The following is a 22,392-nucleotide window of genomic DNA, read 5'->3' on the forward strand; positions in this document are numbered from 1 at the left end:
ACTCTTTTCTGCTATTTTTTAATTTTTCATAGGTGACTGAAGCCTTCCTCTGGCAGCATAGTAGAGCTGCATAGGGCTGGTTGGATTTCATCAATGGGGTAATTTTTAAGTTTCAGTCCCAGTTGAGGGGACTAGACTGAGGGTTCTTCATGGTTCCCCCAGCAGCAGGACACAAGGGACATTGTTCTGTGACTCCTTTGCTGAGGGGCCATGTCACTGTTAGGTGAGGAGACAAAATCTCCAACCCTGGCTGTTTCTCTACCACAAAGGAACACAGTAAATTCCTCTGTTTTAGGAAGAATGTTATCCAGGTTTCAGCAGGTGCTTTAATGCACACACAGGAGCTTGGAAGATTAAATTACAGCTTCTCCACAGGTTAAGTAGCACGACTCTAAACACATCCTTTTTTGCCAAATCACAAGCAATGCTTGATTTGCAGAATTTGTTGCATGCCTTTGAAAAAGTATGGCTGTTACTTTCCCCAACTGTTTATTAAAAAACAAAGTCAGAGCCTGTCCAACTCATGGTTGGCCTGCGGCATCATCATTTCATGTGAGAGGCAGCTCACAGGGAGACCGTTCCCAGACACTTCTTGACTCTTTGGAACAAAAAACAACTTCTTGTCTTAGTGTATGTGAGAAAGCTTACTGTTCCTGTCAGATGTCGAAAGACGGGTCAGGTGTCTTGGGGCCAGATCCAGTCTTGCAGGAATCATCAGTTTTGCTCACACAGGTTTTTTTTGAAAAATGTAAGTCAGCTTTTAAATGTGAGGATTTTGCATGCAAATCCAGATTTCTTGCTTCCTAGACCGGTGGAAGCCATGATCTGGAGCTCAGTGTGTTGTCTCCATGAGCTCCGACTTATGTTCTGCAGTCATCAGATGTCCATTTTTCCTGTGGAATCCCTGATACAGGGCCTGTGTCACTGCCATTTATTGTCACATTGGCAGCATTTTCTATTGTTGTAGCAGAGAAATGTTCCCCTATCTCTTTCTTTCACAGGTGAGCAAACACAGATGGCCATTCCCCTAATCTCTCTCTAATTCCTTGGCCCTCATTGCTTGCCAGGCACCCTCTGAGTTGAGGACTTTGAGGTAGGCCAGTCTATAGTTGGTGGTGTGGTAATTGTAAGTTGAGATCTCAACTCTGGGTGAATGTTCTAGTTTCAGCAAAAACATTTTGAAGAGGAAAAACCATACATTAACATAGGCATTTATGTGTTCAAACCAGATTTGATTATTATTAATGACAAACATTTGTAAGTTTGGGCATTGTACAGGGTGGCTCCAACCATAGAGCTCTGACAACCCTGTGAAGGACATGAGGATAATCACAGCACCCCTAATATTAAGTAATTACTCACTATGTGCAGAGCACTGCACTGAATAGTTTACACGTTATTTAATTTAACCCCCTACAACTGAGTGACTTATATCTCCACTTTCCAATAAATGACTTGTAGAAGGCCACAGAACTATGGATAGATGGAGCCTGGATTTGAAAGTAGGCAACTTCTCTTCAGAGTACAGTGTTCCGTTGTAATTTTCTAGACATGATTATTGCTTTGTTGTTGTTATCATTCAAATGGGAGAACATCACTTAAGAAGAGTGAAGGTCACACACCAAGGTTTTATGTATAGTTATTAATTGGTAGAGGCAGGGTTGAAATGTGGATTTGGTGACACCAAAGCCTCATCTTTTATATCAAATTGTGTTTCTTGATTTTCAGAAAGTAATCTAAAATTAGTTCTTATTAGGAAACATGGCATACATTTTAGTGGAGAACTTAACATATTTCTCAAAAAAAAGATACTTTTGGGTCCAAATAAGTGTAGCCACTAAACCAGCCTGATAAGATTGGGAGGAGACCTACTTCAAACATTCCACTTCCAGGTATGGTGGTGGGTGGAGATGCATATTTGGAGTATAGCTTCTTAGGACACTTTGCTAAAGGGCATTATGTTTTGCACCTACTGAAATGTGGAACTGATTTGTAAAATTATATTCCTTTTAGGATGAGTTGTGGTGAAATAAATGGGTAAGTTATTGCTCAGTGGCCTCAGAAATAAGATACATAATATCATTAATGAGTGTTATATAAATCACTATTATTAATAATACTATCTAGTTGCTATGACTCTACTATGCATAGGAACTATATAAAGTATTTTCTGTAAATTATCATTAATTATTAAAAATCATCCAGCCTTATGGGGATTACATCCCCATTTCCAGAATAGCAAACTGAAGCTTAAAGAAGTGAAATGACCTAGCCAAGAGCATATACCTACCAAGTCATGGGAGAAGGATCAACACTCTGTCCCTCAAGGCCATAAAATTTCTATTAAATCATGTTGTCATTATACTATGTGGATGAAGTTACCAACTTTATCCATTTAATGTTCATGCATTTCATTCTCTGTAAAACAGGTCAATAATAATGTCTCCTCCTAGAGTCTGTGAGAGTTGATGACATAAATAACATGATACACATAAAGCACATCAGCTTGGCATACAGTCAAGACTCAGTCAATGCTGGGTTTTGTTATGTATCTTGTTGGCCACGTGCTAGGAACGGGAGATGGGGGAAAAGAATCTTGCATTCAAAGGCTTATAATTAGTATAGGGGAGGAGGAGTGGAATAGATTTTACAAATAATTATAATAGAGTTGGATAAATGCAGCAGTAGCTACAGGTCCAAAGTAGCTACAATGCAGGGTGTTAGCCTAGGGTGGCAGGAGGCCCATTGGCCATTCACCCTCACACAACTCCGGTCATTAATGTAACTCGAGCCTCTCTGCAGAGTGAGGTAGTAGGAAGGCCTTTATGCCAAATAACTTTAAAAAGATTGTTTTTGTTCTTTCCTAAAGGAGAGATTATTAAACAAATGGAGCTGTTTTATTAAACAAAAGCTGATTATTAAACAAAAAGTGCTGTTTTAAGTTCAGCAAGAACTTAAATTGTGGTGTTGCATCTGGAAAGAGAAGCAGAACAGGGCCTCCACAGTCCATAGGGCAGGGAGGGATGGGGAAGGAAAGTATCACTCAGAAAAGTATCCATCACCCAAATTAAAACCTTTCTTTGGCACTGTAGGAACCCCCAGGCTGTCTAATTCTCTGTCCAATACAGGCAGCCTGCCTTCTGGCATGCCGCACTCGCTTCTTCAGAGCTGTGGGCAGCCTTCATTTTCAAGAGACAGATCCCATGGGGAAAACACTTAGGTAATTACAACAGGCACATCTACTCATATTAACTGTTCTAGTCCTTTTTTTATACATATAAACCTGTAATACAAGATCAGAAGAATTTTGAGGGAAGTTAATTGCACGAAAGAGAAGCATCAAAATATGCAAGCAAAAGAGATAATGTAAGAAATAAAAAAATAAAACAGATGTTGAGAACATAACTTGTATTGGTATCTTCAGGGGGGTTCCAGAGACTATTGCCTTATAAGACAAGAATGGTTGTCATATAAACGAACAGCTAGAAGAAAAAGTTCTTAGAAATTAAAAATATAGTCAAAAGACAAATAGGGTAAAGAAAGAATAAATAGAGATGAAAACTAGTTAGTGATCTAGAATATAAAGTTAAGAAGTTCTCTGAGAACATAGAACAAAAAGACAGATAGATACATTAATACGCAGGGATAGTCCCAAGGAATCCAACATTCATTGTATAGGGATTTCAAAGAAAAGAAAACAGAATAGTTTGGGCAGGGTCACAGTATAGATAATAATATAAAAATGAGTAGGGATTTCAGAAGAAAGTAGACACAAATAATGGAGGGGAAAGAAGTAACAAAAAACTAAAGAATACAGATTCCATAAGATGAAGGAAGATTTGACTCTTGAGGATAAAAGTATGTGATGAATATTTATTTGAGAAAAGAAAAAAAGTCATATGCCTAAACCTGTACTCATAAAATGTCCTAATTCCAAGGTAAAAAAAAGGTCTTAAACATTTCCAGAGATGAAACAAGCAAACATTTTATCTACAAGGGTATGAGAAGAGTATTATCAAACTTTTGAAATATTGGCTGCCCAATGGCAATAGAATAGTGTCTTAAAATTCAAAAAATATTCTGAACCCATAATTCTGTAAAAATTCTAACTATCATTCAAGTTTGAAACAAAATGTAGACATTTTCAGACCTGTGGGAGTTTAGAGACTTTATATTTATGTTACTTTTCTGAAAAAAAATTCAAGATGTTGGTAAAAAAGAAAAAAAAATCCAAGAAAGAATGATTAGGTTATCAAAGCAATAGTAAGAAAATAAGTCAGCAAACACTATAGTTGAGTGCAAATAACTGTTGAAATCATGTCTGTCAAGTTTAATGCAATTGCTAAGAAGTTTCCTTAAGAATTAAAGAGAGGACTTCTGGCCAAGATGGAGACACAGGTAGATATACTGTGCCTCCTCGCACAACCAAGATAGGAACAACAACAATTTAGAAACAGAATAACAACCAGAACTGATAGAAAATTGAACTGTATGGAAGTTGGACAACCAAGAAGTTAAAATAGACCCATTCATCCAGACGGGTAGGAGAGGTGGAGTCGGGCAGCCAGGCAGAGAGGGGTCTCAGCACAAAGAGCGGTGGGACTGGGTACATAAGGCATCTCGGGTGCTCAAGACCCCAGTGGGCAGACCCTGGGTGTGCGTGTGGAGGCTGACAGACCCCGAGTGTGGGGTGGCAACCCGTAGACCCAGCAAGGAGGCAATTGTAAAGCCAGGCACTGGGAACAACCCAGGATCCCAGCACCAGGAAATAGAGCCTTGGGGCACTGATTGAAAACACCTGTGGGAGTTGAGACACAGGGAGAGACTCCCAGCCTCACAGGAGAGTTTGTTGGATCCTAGAATGTGTACAAGCCCAACCCACATGGGAATTAGCACCAGAAAGGTCCAGTTTGCTTGGGAGAAGCGGCAGAAGGGACTGAAGTCCGACAGAGAGTGGAGCAAGCACCATTGTTCCCTCTCGGACCCTGCCCCCACATACAGCATCATAGCCCAGCTACTGGGTTGCCCCACCCTGGTGAACACCTAAGGCTCAGCCCCTCATGCAGAACAGCCACGACAAGACAGAAAAAAAAAAAGGCCCAAACGGAAGAACAGATCAAAGCTCCAGAGCAAATACAACTAAGCGACCAAGAGATAGCCAGCCTATCAGATGCATGGTTCAAAGCACTGGTGATTAGGATGCTCACAGAATTGGTTGAATTTGGTTGCAAACTAGATGAAAAAATGAAGGCTACGCTATATGAAATGAAGAAAAATGCATATAGGGAACCAATAGTGATGGAAAGAAAACTGGGACTGAAATCAATGGAGTGGACCAAAAGGAAGAAAGAAATAACCAAACAGGAAAGAAGGAAGAAACAAGAATTCAAAAAAATGAGCAGAGGCTTGAGAACCTCCAGGACATCTTGAAACGTTCCAACATCCGAATTATAGGGGTACCAGAAGGAGGAGAGGAAGAGCAACAAGTGGAAAACTTATTTGAACAAATAATAAAGGAGAACTTCCCCAATCTGGCAAAGGAAATAGACTTCCAGGAAGTCCAGGAAGCTCAGAGAGTCCCAAAGAAGTTGGACTCAAGGAGGAACACACCAAAGCACATCATAATTACATTACCCAAGATTAAAATGAAAGAGAGAATCCTAGAAGCAGTAAGAGATAAGGAGACAGTTGCCTGCAAAGGAGTTCCCATGAGACTGCCAGCTGATTTCTGAAAAGAGACCTTACAGGGGCTGTAAGGGGCTGGAAAGAAGTATTCCAAGTCATGAAAGGCAAGGACCTACATCCAAGATTGCTCTATCCAGCAAAGCTTTCATTTAGAATGGAAGGGCAGATGAAGTGCTTCTCAGATAAGGTCAAGTTAAAGGAGTTCATTATCACCAAACCCTTATTTTATGAAATGTTAAAGGGACTTATTTAAGAAAAAGAAGATAAAAAACATGTATAGTAAAATGACAGAAAACTCACAATTATTAACAACCACACCTAAAACAAAAGCAAACTAAGCAAACAACTAGAACAGGAACAGAACCACAGAAATGGAGATCACATGGAAGGTTAGCAACAGGGGAGTGGGAGGAGAAGAGAGGGGGAAAAGGTACAGAGAATAAGCAGCATAGATGGTAGGTAGAAAATAGACAGGAAGAGGGCAAGAATAGTATGGGAAGTGTAGAAGCTAAAGAACTTATGACACATGGACATGAACTAAAGTAGGGGGAATGTGGGTGGGAGAGGGTGTGCAAGGAGGAGGGGAGTGAAGGGGGTAATGGGACAACTGTAATAGCATAATCAATAAAATATATTTAAAAAATTAAAAAGATAAAAAACAACTAGTAATCATCTGGAACTAATATAATTGCAGATTACTTTAATCAAACATTAGAAGGTTAGGGGTGGAAAAGGAATCTTTTTGGGGACAATAAATTACAGATATTAATTTTCAACATGGATAGAAAGTTAAGTTTGATTATATGTATATATTTAAATGCAAGGGTATTCATTAGGAGAATAAATTTAGTATATGTAACTGTCCAACAAAATAAAGGGGGAAATATACAAGAAGTATTTGCTCAATCTACATAAAGACAAAAAAAACTGTACATATATATGTGTGTATATATATAAAAGAAAACACAAAAGGATGACAGTAAAAAGATCATATTATATAACATCAGTTATCACAGTAAAGAAGAATAAGTTAAAATCTTACATTAAAAGAGACTATCTGACTGGGTTAAGAACAATCACATAAATATCCAGCTGTATGCTACCATAGTAAGTTAACCAAAAAAGAGCAAATATAAAGCACTCTTGAAATAGAGATCCTCATAAAGTTATATAGGCAAATTGTAACAAAAAGAAAGCAAAAATGTTAATTTAAATATAAAACAAAATGGAATTTAAGGCAGAAAGGATTAATGGAACAGAGAGTAATGTTTCATATTGATCAATAAAACTGAACAAGAAAGTATAATGATTAGGAGTTTCTGTGCATCAAACAAAAAGCACTAAAATAAATAAGCCAAACATGTTCAAGTTACAAGAAAAAATTGACCAAAACTGAGTTAGAAAAGAACCTTCTCTCAGAAATTTGTTGTAATAACTTCCATGTTTCATTTTGAAACCATTAACCTATTTGAGTTCTTTTGCCAATTCCATTTAATTATCTTCATAGTAACTTTCTTCTGCGGCTGTTTCCCTGCACTCTCCCTAAAAGCCTTATTGCAACTTACATTTTAGTGCCTGTTTTGGGTTTGTTCCAAGGTGCCATAGTCAAAAGAACTCTGTTAGTTTTGTGATTTCTGAGAGAGGCTGATAAGGTTATTTTGTTAAAGTGCTAATGGCTGGGAATCTAGATATCATTTCTCTGAGGGCAACACTCTTTTCTTTCAGGAGCTAATCCTTGCATATGACTCTAGCAGCGTTTCTTTCATGGGCACTCAGGGAAAGATGTAACTGGCCATCTCATAATCCTTTCAGACCAAGACATGCAGCTTGGCATCCTGGGTTTCGAACAGCCACTCACTGTTTACCTTCAAACAAGTCATGTAATTTCTCCAGGTCTGATTAATTTGTCTTTGAAATGAGGAAGCAGGGGTAGAATAAACAATGATTAAAGTTCTTTTTTCCTCTAAAGCTTTATTTTCTTATTACATTTTCATTCATATTTTTATACCTATTTTTTTTATCCAGTTTCTGTGGTATATTTTTATGGAATGTGGAAATGTACTTTTCATTTGACACTCGCCAGAACTTTGGAAGAAAAGAATACCATTGAAAATGTTTGAGGATGTGGCACTTGGTACAAGCACTTAAGGTCCGGCTCTCACCCGGGAGTTCCTCTGCTCCATCTGGTCTCCTCTTTGTCTGTAGGTGCCAACAATGCCAGTATTCCCCAGTTGGTGCTGAATGAATGTCTCTCGAGTAAGTGATTGGGATCTCTCCTTATAAATGTGGCTTCTCCCTTATTTAGCTGCGTTGCAGGCACTGAAGAGAAAGAAGAGGTTTCAGAAGCAGCTCACTCAGATTGATGGCACACTGTCCACCATCGAGTTCCAGAGAGAAGCCCTAGAGAACTCACACACCAATGCTGAGGTGTTGAGGAACATGGGCTTGGCGGCCAAGGCGATGAGAACAGTTCATGAAAACATGTGAGTGACCTTCCTTCCCTCTAAGTCTTAAGTACCCTCTCAGTTAGAAGAGCTATATGATGATTTCGGCAGGAATGGGCTTATCCTTTTGAGGCTCTTTGATATGTCAGAGTGGAATGGTCCCTCAGAGAAAGATTAGAAGTGATAGTGGCAGAAAACAAAACAAAAAACATGCAAACATGAAGGACATTCATTTTGCCCTTTAGGTTTACCAGTAACCTCACAATTAATTATCTGATACTCCATCTATAACTTTTCATTATGTAATTTTAAAAAGGCTTAAATGTCAACATCTGTATGTGTGTTAGACTATAGAAGAGTGGTTGCCAAACTTTGAAGGAATTCAAAATTACCCGGCAAGCTACTAAGGAGAACACAGATACTGAACAAGGGCAAGGACTGGGCCTTTCTGTTTTTAACCAAGTTTTGCAGGTGATTTCAATACTAACCAATGCATGAGAACCATCGATGTAGAATAATAATGGTTATGGGCATGGAGTTGTGGGTCATATTTTCTAGGTTATCATCTCAGTTCCACTGTTGACTGTCCTCAGGCAAATTACTTCACCTCACCTGTATTTAGATTCTTTGTAAATTGGAGGTAATAGTATTTGCGGTTATTGTGAGATTCAATGAGATCCAGATATAACACACTTAGTTCATGGTACAAAGTACACAATCAAAAATCAATATTCATAGTGGTAGTGGAGCTGATGACAATTTGTTTTACATTCAAGCATGCCAGTGTCCGGGACCTGAAGTCAGAGCCACCACACATAAGAGCAGTGAGCACCTGAGCGGTGCAGAGACGTTTCCCTGGATGGGGGAGGGTGGGCCTGGGGGAGGCTGGGCTCACCAAAGACCTCTTTGCTAACATTTTCTACCTTGATAATTTGTTGGCAATCCACCATCATTTTGACAGCTTTGGAAATATCATTACATTCACGATCAGAGTCAAAATCCTCTGTCATTGTTATCAACTGGTGCTAACGTGTATCACAAAATCACAGGTGGTTTATCAACATCATCTTGTGGTGCTCCTTTCAAGAAAAATTCACCCATAGGCCCAAACTTTAACTTTGCCTTTCCTATACTCCCTTAAAAAATAAATTCCTTATATATTTGTTTTAAATATGAGAACTGGGGTAGTAAGAGAATGGTAAAAAGTGTTCTTTTTCATTACTACATGAAAGTATGTCAAAGTACTCAGCTTTTTCCACATATAGAAACTCTCTATAAGACTTATTCCACTGAGAATCAAAATTTCTATGTTTAAGTTGCCTAATAAAGAGGAAACTTGTCACTTTTCTGGTATACAATCAGTTTGGCCTAGTTTCAGAGCTGGAGGGACAATTCAGAGACGGGATCCTAGAGATGCAGTCCAGATCCTGTCATTCAGATCCTGGAGGCTTAGGCTGATGATTAAGGGCCGCTCAGGTGCTAGAAATTGCCTTTGAAGCAGCTGTCCAGATTCCTGTGCTGACATTGTTGATTCTTCTGTGTGCTTCCTAGACCTAATCCTGATCTCATCTGTCATCTCCAAGGACAGCAGCAGGCCTGGGGTGGCCCTAAGGGAGTGAGGATCTTAGAGCAACTAGGCATTCTGGAAAATTGTCCTCTTGCTCCAGAACTCAGTTTTTATGAAAGGTTGCTGTTAGGTGGCAGCTGTGGAAAGCTGCCCTGGCTTATATCTTAGCCACTGTGGTCCTTAGGGGTCCACAGCACCATTTCCTGCAGAGTCAATACATAGTAGCATGTATTTATTTAAATTTTCCATATGCCCTGACAGACAGAATTTCAAAAGAAGCCTATTCATATTGTAAATTATAAGATAATTTGCTCTTTAGTGACTCCCAAATGTAGCAGTTGTTTAATATTTAGTGGATAGATGCCTGTACAGGATTATTCTTTTTTTTAAACATAAATTATTTTTAAAGTTAGTGAATATTATCATCAGGAATTTTTGTTATCCTATGGAAATAGCTAAGAGTTTATATTAAATTCACTCATTCTTTCATATGGGAGTATATCTAAATTCGTAATTTTAAAGTAAAATTCTAAAATATTTTTACAAAATGTTTCCCAGGGATCTGAATAAAATAGATGATTTGATGCAAGAGATCACAGAGCAACAGGATGTTGCCCAAGAAATCTCAGAAGCATTTTCTCAGCGGGTTGGATTTGGTGATGACTTTGATGAGGTGGGTAACATGGTATGAAGAATGGAGTATTACAGCTGCTAAAAAGGACAGCTTCCAGGCCCTGACTGGCATAGCTCAGTGGATTGAGCTCGGGCTTTGAAACAAAGTGTCGCAGGTTCGATTCCCAGTCAGGGCACATGCCTGGGTTGCAGGCCATGGCCCCCAGCAACCACACATTGATGTTTCTCTCTCTATCTTTCTCCCTCCCCTCCCTCTCTAAAAAATAAATAAATAAAATCTTTTTAAAAAAAGGACAGCTTCCCACATCGACAGCAGAGAAAGCTCCTCAGTATTTCCTAAAGTATCATAAAAGAATACATGATACTTGCTAGAAACATACTTAAGAAGGAAATGAAATGTTGGTAGCTCTGATTTAAAGGAAAGATTAATACAGTTTGGCAAACAGCCTCCTAATTAAGCTTCTAGCTATTAAGCAGTCTGTGATTATGTAAAGTTAGTGACTTTTAATGGTGGAAACCTAAACAGCCCATTACAAGGAGGAATAGTGTGCTTTCACATCTGTGCAAAACAAAACAGACTGACACTCTGCAAGGAACAGACTGTCATGCTCTGTGGTTGTTAAATTAGAGGTTAAGCTGTCTCTGTTCATTACTCAGGTTATAAAACAAAATAAATGTGGATGGGTATTATTAACACACACATTCCATTTGGATTCATCAGTCTAATAAGACAGACTCTGTTTAGAATGGTGTCTGGGTTGTGAATTTCTATTGTTCTGTTCAAAGAACACATACAGATACTCAAAGCACACTTACTCATAACATTTAGAAATGTTTCCAGTTCTCAGGATAGCATGGTGAAGACTCTGACTTCCTATATCTACCTGGTATTAAAAACAAAACTTCTAATGAGGAAGATGTGGTTCCACAAAACCCTAGCAAATGAGAATTGGGTGTCAAGAACTTTAAAAAATGGTGTAGCTTAGCATTCAGGCCACACCCTTCCCATGGCTTGTTTTTGTATGACCTGTCAAGGATGGTTTTTACACATTTAAAGGGTTGTAGAAGACAACACCACCAATAACAATAGCATTAGAGAAGACTGTGACAGAGACCATATGTGGCCTATGAAACCTAAATTAGTGCTATGTGGCTTTTTGGAGACAGTTTGCAACAGTGGTTAGACTACCAGGCACCATAGGGCTCCAGGCTTATGGAATCTGGACTCTGACATTCATTACTAAACTTTGTGTAAGTCCCTTTACTTTTCTGACTCTTCATTTTCTCATCTATAAAATGAAAATTACTGGCTCATTAGCTTATCTCTAAAATTTCTTAAATTCTAAAATCCTTTTATCAGTGAATAAACAAGTGGTTGATACCTAGAGTCTGAAAATGAGGGAGGAGAGGATTATTCTTTTATCCTATTTGCTAAAGAAAATATCAATATCTTTTTGGTGTTGTTGATCACTACTGCACACTAGGTAATTCTGGGTGCACACTCAATGTAGCATAGTGTGTTCTGCTATTACTACATTTGCTGCATTTGTTCCTGAGTGTTTTGTGAGCAGAAATAAGACATCAGAGTGTTCATTCTGAAGGCACTCCATTTAGATAGCCTATGGACAACTGTAGAGCACACAACTACACTGACCACACTATTTCACATGCATTTCCATGATTTTTTTCCTTTTCATGAGGCAGATAGAACAGTGGTCAATCATTCAGTTTGCTGCCTAATGCACACTGACTTGATGATGTGTGGTTGGCTTAAATATCTCCTCTCTTAGTCCTTAGTATTATTACTCTGATTTTAATACAGGATAAGTATTTGTTTATGTGCCTTTCTCCTACATTCAGTAATAAGCTCCTTCCAGGTAGGGACTGTTGGTTGAACTTTGCTTCCCTGGGTTGAGTTCAGTACCTGGCCAGGAGTGAACTCTCAATCAGTTTGTTCAGTCATGAATGAATAGATGAAGGCTTTCCTTGAACAAATATAAGAGTGTCTGAGGTCATTTGTAATGGGGACAACCTCAAAATTCTAACCATGGCAAATTCAGTTTAGATTTTGGGCCTCTCTCAGTGGTTGAACTCTACCTGAGGACACATGGAGCCAGGTAGATCTGGACTATCACAAGTCATCACCTACCTGTCATAAGGTGACTTACACTCTTAAAGTCTCCAACTAGTCTTGTGTCTCTAAGTTTCTCGGGATAGAGAGTAGCTTAGGGTTAAATCAGACCCTCTGAGATTGTTGCTAAAAGAAAGGAATACAGTATACCTACCTTGGGTTGAAGTTTACTTAACCCAAACACATATTGGCTTGGGCAACTTAACAAAGGAATCATAGTATCTTTGATTCTTATTATTTTCTGTACATTACAAATTTTGCTATACCTGTCACTTATTTTTAATAACATTAACCCAAGTGAAAATATAACCTCCAGTTATGGTTTCACAGCTTCTTAATTTTTACAGTAGAAAAGGAAAGAAAAGATGCATTGGAAAAGGGACGGGCAAGGTGTAAATTTCCTGGGAACTGTGGAAGTTTTCTATTCAGCTAGCACAAATTATTTGAATAACAGTTTACTGAAGTATTTATAACGTTAGCTATGACAAATTTGGACAACCCCAAATATTCATTTTTTAATCATTGCTCAGTGTTGCAAAAAAAAAAAACTTAGTCTCAACATAAATATTCCATTTGACTGGGTTCCCACATATCAATTGGGTAGCAGATGTTCTTGTTATTGTGTTTGAGGAAACCTACTGCTTGAAAAACTAATTCTATAATTCTTTCTTCTGTGATCAGGATGAGCTGATGGCAGAACTGGAAGAATTGGAGCAGGAAGAATTAAATAAGAAGATGACAGATATTCAACTTCCACATGTGCCTTCTTCTTCCCTCCCAGCACAGCCAGACAGAATGCCAGGTAGAATTAGGGGCACATCATCCACTGCACAGAGGTCCCAAGCAGGTATGTTTCCACCTCCACTATTTGTGGTCACATAGTTACCTACAATAATATCCTGACTATATCTCTGTTAGCACTTATTTTTTTTATTCCACAAATATACAAGGGGGAACCCCCCAAATGGAATTAATTTATAAAAATTGTGTGTTTATTCTTACATGTTTAAACTTCAGTCACCTTCAAAGTACTCTCCATTTGATGCAATATACCTATTGAGACATTTTTCCACTGCTCAAAACAGTTTTTGAACTTCTCAATTTTGATGCCTTTTAGTGCTTCTGCCATTTTTTGTTTTATCTCTTTTTTTTAAAGATTTTATTTATTTATTTTTAGAGAGGGAAGGGAGGGAGGGAGGGAGAGAGAGAGAAACATCAATGTGCGGTTGCTGAGGGTCATGGCCTGCAACCCAGGCATGTACCCTGACTGGGAATCGAACCTGTGGCACTCTGGTTCGCAGCCCGAGCTCAATCCACTGAGCTACACCAGCCAGGGCTGTTATACCTCTTTCATATTGACAAAATGTGTACCTTTGAGGACTTTTTTCATCTGAGGAAACAAAAAAAGTCACTTGGGGTGAGATCAAGTGAATAAGGAGGGTGGGGCACAGGGGTCATGCTGTTTTTGGTCAAAAACTGCTGAAGACTCATTGCAGTGTGGGCAGGTGTACTTGTAAATCACTCACCATGAAATGGGCGAAAACATTAAAAGAGTCTTAAAAAAATTAACTAAAGCTGAATGCAGCCTCTCACAACAACTCCAGCTGGTATGGGGGGGCTCTGACCCACAGAGCTCCCCCAGCCACTGTGGATAAGAATAAGTTTACCAAGACATGATCTGCTTGGGGAGGAAAGGCTGACCAGAGGAGAAAGGTCTTGAGCCTCTCTTTCAATGGACTTTCATTGAGTTTAGCTTGCATAGGGATGCATATCAAAGAAAGGAGATATGGTTTACACATAACATTTCTGGGGTTATTTTTGAGTCAGGGTCTGGTAGACAGGGTTATGCCAACTGGCTATAAGACCTTAGAAAATAAATTTATTTTGTGCCTGGACCCTTAACATTTAAATTGAAGACATTCTTAGCACACCAGGTTTCACAGGACTTCATGCATTCTTTCTTAGGCCTGATCACCCCTCACCAGGAACCACCCATTCTGGCATAGGGCTGCACATCCCTTCGGCATTGCTTCAGGCTTGAATCAGGCAGGGGAGGCAAGGCAGCCAAGAGATTAGGAGACTTTTTACAGATAGAATAAGGACTCAGGCTATGATAAAGCCCAGGGGTGAGGGTCTTTTGTCCCTTCTCCACAATCCCCTAAGTCCTTCCCTGATGGTCCCTTCTCAACTATGCCTGTCTTAGGTTGTTCTTCCCTTGAGGAATCTTACCTGTCATTGACTATCCAGCCATTCTCCAGGGACCAAGCAGGGTGAAGTAAATGGGGCAGAGGCTGCACTTCTGCCAGGAGGATAAGTTTTGTCTCCTTAGTGGCTTACAAGGCCCCCTAGCCCTGGAGCCTTTTCACCTGTTGGGGAGTTTACAGCTCCTGAAACTGGGCATGATGGTTCCCAACGAGCTGGTACACTGATACAGATGGGTTCCTAGAACACTCACCTAATGGGGGAAGCCTGTACTACGAGGGGTGCATCCTCCAGAAGGTAATTCCATTTTGGGGGAGTCTCCCCTTATACACCTTTGTAGACATAATTCATACCTGTTTTTTATGCTAAAGTGTGAATGTCACCAATTACTAATTTTTATACATTTTATGTTCCAGCCTCTTCTAGGAGGGCAGAAGAAGAGGAGGATGACATCAAACACTTGGCAGCTTGGGCTACTTAAATGAAATGGAATTTTTTGACACCTAAATTAATGACCTCTACATAGGACATAAAAAATATTTTTGCCAAGTTCAGAAGTTAACAGAGACCCTGTTTCACATTTACACTGGATAAGTAATTGTCTTTTAAGCCTCGAAAGTAAAAGTTAAAGAAAGGAGTCATGCCAGACAGAAGCAGGGATGGAAAGGGACTCCTGGTGGCATCTTGGAGGACCTCTTCACAAGGATGGGAGGGGTCCCTCCCTTGCTCACTACTAAATCCCAGTCCTGGAATGTAGCTGGTTCTCTCTCTATGTTTGTTGACAAGAAATGGACATCTGTTCACCTATAAAACATATAATCATTTATAAGCCATTGAAGAGAGATGTGTCTGTGATAGCTGGAAAAATGACTTTCTATTCTCTGCAAGTGCAAGTGGGCTGTGTTTCCATGTCAGTGGATATGGTACCCACAGTAGATGGAAATACACTGTGTCTCTAGTAGGAGAGATGTCGTGTGGAACAGTCCTGTTGAAGTCTACACATAGTTTCATGTGAGTGTTGTCATTTGAAATCTTAAAGAATTTTAAATTGACATTTATTATGCCAATTAAGCTTGGAATGGGGCAGTGGATGCATTTCCCAGAATGTCTGAAAGCAACACGAACTCACACCACTGAGTGTGGATCTCCTGAGTGTGATTCAGCTGCTTAGGAAGCTGTGTGACAGCCTGGGGCTATATGATGCTGCATCAGTGACTGAATGTGTAAATGTTCATGCTTTCTGTCCTATGTTCTCTTATTCATTAATTTACACATTGCAGCCTATTTCTTGTAAATACATCAAAATATAGGCCATTAAAAGTATATCTTGAATGATATTTTGGACATAATTATTTTTAAATGGAAGTGTATTACAAAGTTATGTATTGCCCAAAATATGTCATGAAGCATAAAATGACAACGTCATTACATAAAATGTTCTAGTGTTTCCTACATTTGCTTAGCAACATAGTGAAAAGGAGAGAACACTGGATGTGGAGATAGGGTCTCTGCCTCGCCACTAACACAATAAGGAGGAGGCATGAACTCCAAGCCTTTTTGTCTTCATTGGGAGAGCTAAAGGCTGGACTTGATCTCTAATGGACTAATTTTGCCACAGGCCTTTTGCATATTGCTGTTCTTCTTAGTAGTCTTCTTACCCTCCACAATACAGGTACCAAATCTTACTTCCTAAGTCTTAGTTAAAATGTTCATCATCTTGGGAAACTTTTCTAAATGCACAGACAAAATTGGGTCTCCCTGTTATATGAGTCCATAGCACACTGCTTTCTCTCCTGTTACCTGTCATGGTTCACATTGCATGAGCATTACTTGAATTATTACTCATTTATCACTGCTCTTTCCTGCTGGTCTCATGGTGATCATGAGGGTGTGAGCTGTATCTCTTTCAGTACAACAGGGCACCCCCAGCACCCTGCATAATTCCTCATACACAGTAGGTATTCAGGAAATATTTGGTAAATGAATGGAGATTACGTTTTTACATCTTTTGGGCCATCACAGGAACTTGATTGATCTTCTGTCTTCAAAACTGGACAAAATACATGAAACAACTGTTTGTAGACATCGGACAACAGACAGCCCTAGACTGATTCCTGAGAGAGAACCCAATAAAGTGAGTCCTCACTTCCCCAGCCCACTGCCTTCACAGGGGAGGGAACTCAAAGAGAGCCTGGTGGCCTTAGGGGGGGAGGGAGAGAGAGAAAAAGAGCGAGAGAGAGAGCACACATGCATGCTCTGGAGATCAGATCAGCAGAGGGGTCCCTGAAGTCTGGCTGAGTGCTGATCTGCATACATGTGTTACAAATTTATGGAGGCCCAGAACCACTGGGGAAAAGTAGGCAGATCAATTCCAGAGATCACACAGGGATCAGGAATGGCCAGTGGGCTGTTCCCACTAGCCATTGTGAAAAGGCCTCCTGATACAGGGACCATCAGACTGAGTCTTCAGAAGGGCATTGCCTCAGTAGTGAGGTCGAATTATGCCTCAACTAAAGGATGTCTGGGTCCACCCTGTAAAACTTAAAGGCAAACTTGAAAAGAATGAAATGATTCCAAGTCACCTAACTGCATCCTGGGTCAAAACCCCCTAATACTTAAAGGAATATAACAGCTAACAAGTAACAACAACAGAGCAACTAAAATAAAACTGTGGCCCTGACTGGTGTGGCTCATTTTGTTGGGCAGTGCTCTGTGAGGCTAAAGATCACAGTTTGGATTCCAGGTCAGGGCACATGCCTGAGTTGTGGGTTCAGTCCCCAGTCAGGGTGTAAGAGAGGCAACACATCTATATTTCTCTGTATAAATAAATAAATTAATTAATTAAAAAATCTTTAAAATAAAATGAAATAAAATTCTGACATCCAAATCTTTTAATTTCAAAGATTTTGTATGAAAGTAATGTAGAATGTCTCATTAGTACTTGTATATTGATTTCATGTTGAAATATTATTTTAGATGTATTGAGTTAAATAAAATGCATTATTAAAACTTATTTCATCTGTTTCTTTTTACTTTTTTGAAATTTGGCTGCTTATAAATTTAAAATTGTATATATGGCTCATATTATATTTCTGTTGGTTGGTCTTGGGCAAGAATATCAATTATTAATTAATGCACAGATAATTTAAAGTACTAAAATGACAAATTGTTAAGAATTTTTTCAAAAGGTGACATCTTATTTTGAAAAGAAAAATGCTTTGAAATGAAATCATAATATTGCATCTCTGTTGACAGTACAGAGAATGAAACACAAGAGAGAAAAGGTGTAAAAAAGCAAATCATCCTTATATTGAAGAAGGTATTAAAAACAATAAGGGTATTAATCAGACATCTAAAGATGTTTCCAGCAAGACCTCCTTAGAATGAGAAGGCTTTTGTTAGGAGTTATAAATTCTGGGATGTCTGCTAAAGATTGGGTTCAGTATATTACATGGTACCTGAGGGGGGGAAAGTTGTTTGGGTAATACTGAATAGCTACTCTGTTGGGTTTTGTATTTTATTTTTATTTTAACTGTCGTTCAAGTACAGTTTTCTGCCTTTTACTCCCATCCCAGCCCACGCCCAGCCCTCCCCATCTCCCTCCCATTTCCACCCCCGCTTGTTATTGTCCATGTGTCCTTTTTATTTTTTATCAGCACTTAGTTTTATTATCATTTTTTCTTTTTTTACTTTTAATCATTTTTTAAATTTTAATAATTGTTTCATGTGTCCTTTATACTTGTTCCTGCGAACCATTCACCCTTTTCCCCTGAAATTCCCTTCCCTCTCCCCTCTGGTCACTGTCAGCCTGTTCTCTGCTTCAGAGTCCTTGGTTATATTTCCCTTGTTTGTTTGTTTTGTTGTTTAGGTTCCTGTTAAAGGTGAGATCATATGCTATTTGTCTTTCATCACCTGGCTTATTTCACTTAGCATAATGCTTTCCGGTTCCATCCATTCTGTTGCAAAGGGTAGGAGCTCCTTTGTTCTTTCTGCTGCATAGAATTCCATTGTGTAAATGTACCATAGTTTTTTCATCCATTCATTTACTGATGGGCACCTAGGTTGCTTCCAGCACTTGGCTATTGTAAATTGTGCTGCTATGGACATTGGGGTGCATAGGTTCTTTCAGACTGGTGTTTCATCATTCTTAGGATGTAATCCTAGCAGTGGAATTGCTGGGCCAAAAGGCAGATCCATTTTTATTTTTCTAAGGAAGTTCCATACTGATTTCCATAGTGGCTGCACCAGTTTGCCATCCCACCAACAGTGCACTAGGGTCCCCTTTTCTCCACAACCTCTCCAACACTTGTTGTTTGTTGCTTTCTTTATGATGGCCATTCTCACAGGTCATCTCAGGTCATCTCAGATCACAGGTCAATGAAGGGGTATCTCATTGTGGTTTTAATTTGCATCTCTCTGATAGCTAGCGATACCGAGCATCTTTTCATGTTTTTCTGGATCCTCTGTATGTCCTCCTTGAAGAAGTGTCTGTTCAAGTCCTTTGCCCATTTTTTAATTGGGTTGCTTGTCTTCTTAGAGTGGAGTCATGTAAGTTCTTTATATATTTTGGAGATGAAACCATTGTCTAAGGTATCATTGGCAAATATGTTTTATTATACAATTGGCTCTCTTTACCTTAATACTGTCTTCTTTAGCCATACAGAAGCCTTTTATTTCAATGAGATCCCATTTGTTTATTCCTTCCTTTAGGTCCCTTGCTCGAGGGAACATATCAGTGAAAATATTGCTGCATGAAATATCTGAGATTTTCCTGCCTATATTCTCCTCTAGGACTTTAATGGTGTCAAGACTTATATTTAAATCTTTTATCCACCTTGAATTTATTTTTGTGTATGGTGTAAGTTGGTGATTGTTTCATTTTTTTGCACATAGCTGTCCAGCTCTCCCAACACCATTTGTTGAAGAGGCTATTTTTACTCCATTTTATGTTGCTGCCCCCTTTGTCAAATACTAATTGACCATAGAGACTTGGGTTTATTTCTGGGCTCATTTTGTTCCATTGATCTATCTGTCTGTTTTTATGCCTGTATCACGTTGTTTTGATTACAGTGGCCTTGTAATAGTTTTGTATCAGGTATTGTGATCCCTCCTACTTTGTCCTTCTTTCTCAAAATTGCAGCAGCTATTTAGGATCATTTATGGTTCCATATAAGTTTTTGGAGTGTTTGTTCTATATCTGTGAAATATGCCATTAGTACTTTAGTAGGTATTGCATTGAATCTGTAAATTGCTTTGGGTAGTATAGACATATTGATGATATTAATTCTTCCAATCCATAAACACGGTATATGCTTCCATTTGTTTGTGTCTTCCTTGATTTCTTTCTTCAGTGTTACGTAGTTTTCTGAATACAGGTCTTTTACCTCTTTGGTTAGGTTTATTCCTAGGTATTTTATTTTTCATGTTGCTATATCAAATGGGATTTTTTATTGATTTCTGATTCTGCTGTTTCATTGTTGGTATACAAAAATGCCTTTGATTTCTGGATATTGACTTTGTATCCTGCTGTTTAGCCAAATTCATTTATTAGGTCGAGCAGTGTTTTTGTTGGAGGTTATACGATGTTTTATGTACACTATCATGTCATCTGCAACCAGTGACAGTTTTGTTTCCTCTTTTCCAATTTGGATGCCTTTTCTTGTCTGATCGCTGTGGCAAAAACTTTCAATATGATGTTGAATAGAAGTGGTGAGAGTGGACAGCCTTATCTTGTTCCTGATCTTAGTGGAAAAGATTTTAGATTTTTCCCATTGAGTATGATGTTGTCTGTAGGTCTCTGATGTATGGCCTCTATTATTTTGAGGAGTGCTCCCTATATTCCCACTTTGCTGAGTGTTTTTATCATAAATGGGTGCTGTACCTTATCAAATGCTTTTTCTGCATCAATTGATATGATCATGTGATTTTTGTCTTTGCTTTTGTTTATGTGATGTATTACATTTACTGATTTGCGAGTATTGTGTCATCCTTGCATCCCTGGGATGAATCCCACTTGATAATGGTGTATGATCTTTTTAGTGTATTGTTGGATGTGGTTTGCCAATATTTTGTTGAGGATTTTAGCATGTATCTTCATCAGAAATACTGGCCTGGCAATTTCATTCTTTGTTGTGTCTATCTGGTTTTGGGATTGGGATGATGCTGGCTTCATAAGAAGAGTTTGGGAGTCTTCCATCATTCTGGATTTTTTGGATTTTTTGGATAGGGGTTAGCTCTTCCTTGAATGCTTTGTAGAATTCCGTTATGAAACTATCCACTCCAGGGCTTTTGTGTGTCTGGAATTTTTTGATTACTGCTTCAATTTCATTTGCTGTTATTGGTCTGTTCAGGCTTTCTGCTTCTTCTTCATTGAGTTTTGGAAGATTATATTTTTGTAGAAATTTGTCCATTTCACCTAGGTTTTCAAATTTCTTGGCATATAGCTCTTTGCAGTAATTTCTTACAATCCTTTGCATTTCTGTGGTATCAGTTGTAATCTCTCTTATTTCATTTCTGATTCTGTTTATTTGGATTCTCTTTTTTTTCTTGATGAGCCTGTTTAAAGGTTGGTCGGTTTTGTTTATCTTTTCAAAGAACCAGCTCCTGGATTCATTCATTGGTCTTTAGAATTGTGATTTTAGTCTCTATGTACTTTAATTTTGCTCTGATCTTGGTTATTTCCTTCGTTCTACTTGCTGTGGTCTGTCTCTGTTGTTGTTGCTCAAGTTTTTGTATGCGTAGGGTTAGGTTTTTTGTTTGAAATGTTTCTATCTGTTTTAGTTAGGCCTGTATCACTATGAACTTCCCTTTCAGGACTGTCTTCGCTGTGTCCCATAAGTTTTGGGTTGTTGTGAGTTCATTTTCATTTGTTTCCAGAAAGTTTTTGATTTCTTCCCTAATTTCATTCTTGACCCATTTATTGTTTAATAGCATACTATTTACTCTCCATGATTCTGAGTGTTTTGTATTTTTTTCCTTGGGTTTGGTTTCCAGTTTCAGTACCTTGTGACCGGAGAGGATCCTTGGTATGATTTCAATTTTCTTGAATTTGTTGAGGCTTGTTTTGTGTCCTATCATGTGGTCTATCCTTGAAAATACTCCATGTGCATTTGAAAAGAATGTGTATTTAGCTTCTTTGGGATGGAGGGCTCTGTATATATCAGTTAACTCCATTTCAGCTAGGGCACTGTTCAATGCCACAATATCTTTGTTGATATTTTGTTTGGAAGATCTGTCCACTTTTGTCAGTGGTGTGTTAACATCCTCTACTATAATTGTGTTGCTGTAAATATCTTATCTTTCTTGAAGTCCTCTAAGATTTCCTTTATGTATTTGGGTGCTCCTATGTTGGGTGCATATATATTTACAATGTTTATGTCTTATTGGTGGATTCTTCCCTTGAGTATTATAAAGTGACCTTTTGGGTCTCTGTTTATGGCCCTTATTTTGAAGTCTATTTTGTCTGCTATGAGTTTTGCTACCCCAGCTTTTTTTTCCTGTCCATTTGATTGGAAAATTTATTTCCAGCCATTCACTGTCAGTCTGTGTAGGTCTTTTGTCTTGAGGTGGGTCTCTTGTTAGGCAGCATATGTGTGGGTCATGCTTTCTTTTTCATTCAACTATTCTATGTCTTTTGATTGAACCATTTAATCCATTTACGGTTAAGGTTATTATTGATAGGTGCTTATTCATTGCCTTTTTTTTCATACCTGTGTTCCTCCCTCTCTCTC

The 22,392-nt window shown here is 38.6% G+C and overlaps 1 protein-coding gene across 1 annotated transcript in view; it reads left to right on the forward strand.

Moving 5' to 3' along the window:
• Nucleotides 1–17,675, forward strand: part of CHMP4C (charged multivesicular body protein 4C) — a 28,447-nt gene extending 10,772 nt beyond the window's left edge. Inside the window, exons 2-5 of the mRNA XM_045849447.1 lie at nucleotides 7,991–8,168; nucleotides 10,255–10,369; nucleotides 13,142–13,307; nucleotides 15,079–17,675. Coding sequence (XP_045705403.1) covers nucleotides 7,991–8,168; nucleotides 10,255–10,369; nucleotides 13,142–13,307; nucleotides 15,079–15,143 — 524 coding nt within the window. The 3' untranslated portion in view covers nucleotides 15,144–17,675. The remainder of the gene's footprint in view (nucleotides 1–7,990; nucleotides 8,169–10,254; nucleotides 10,370–13,141; nucleotides 13,308–15,078) is intronic.
• The last annotated feature ends 4,717 nt before the right edge of the window (nucleotides 17,676–22,392 follow it).

This window comes from Phyllostomus hastatus, unplaced genomic scaffold (assembly GCF_019186645.2).
Source record: "Phyllostomus hastatus isolate PE091 unplaced genomic scaffold, TTU_PhHast_1.1 phas_contig_65, whole genome shotgun sequence".
Classification (NCBI taxonomy): Eukaryota; Metazoa; Chordata; class Mammalia; order Chiroptera; family Phyllostomidae; genus Phyllostomus; species Phyllostomus hastatus.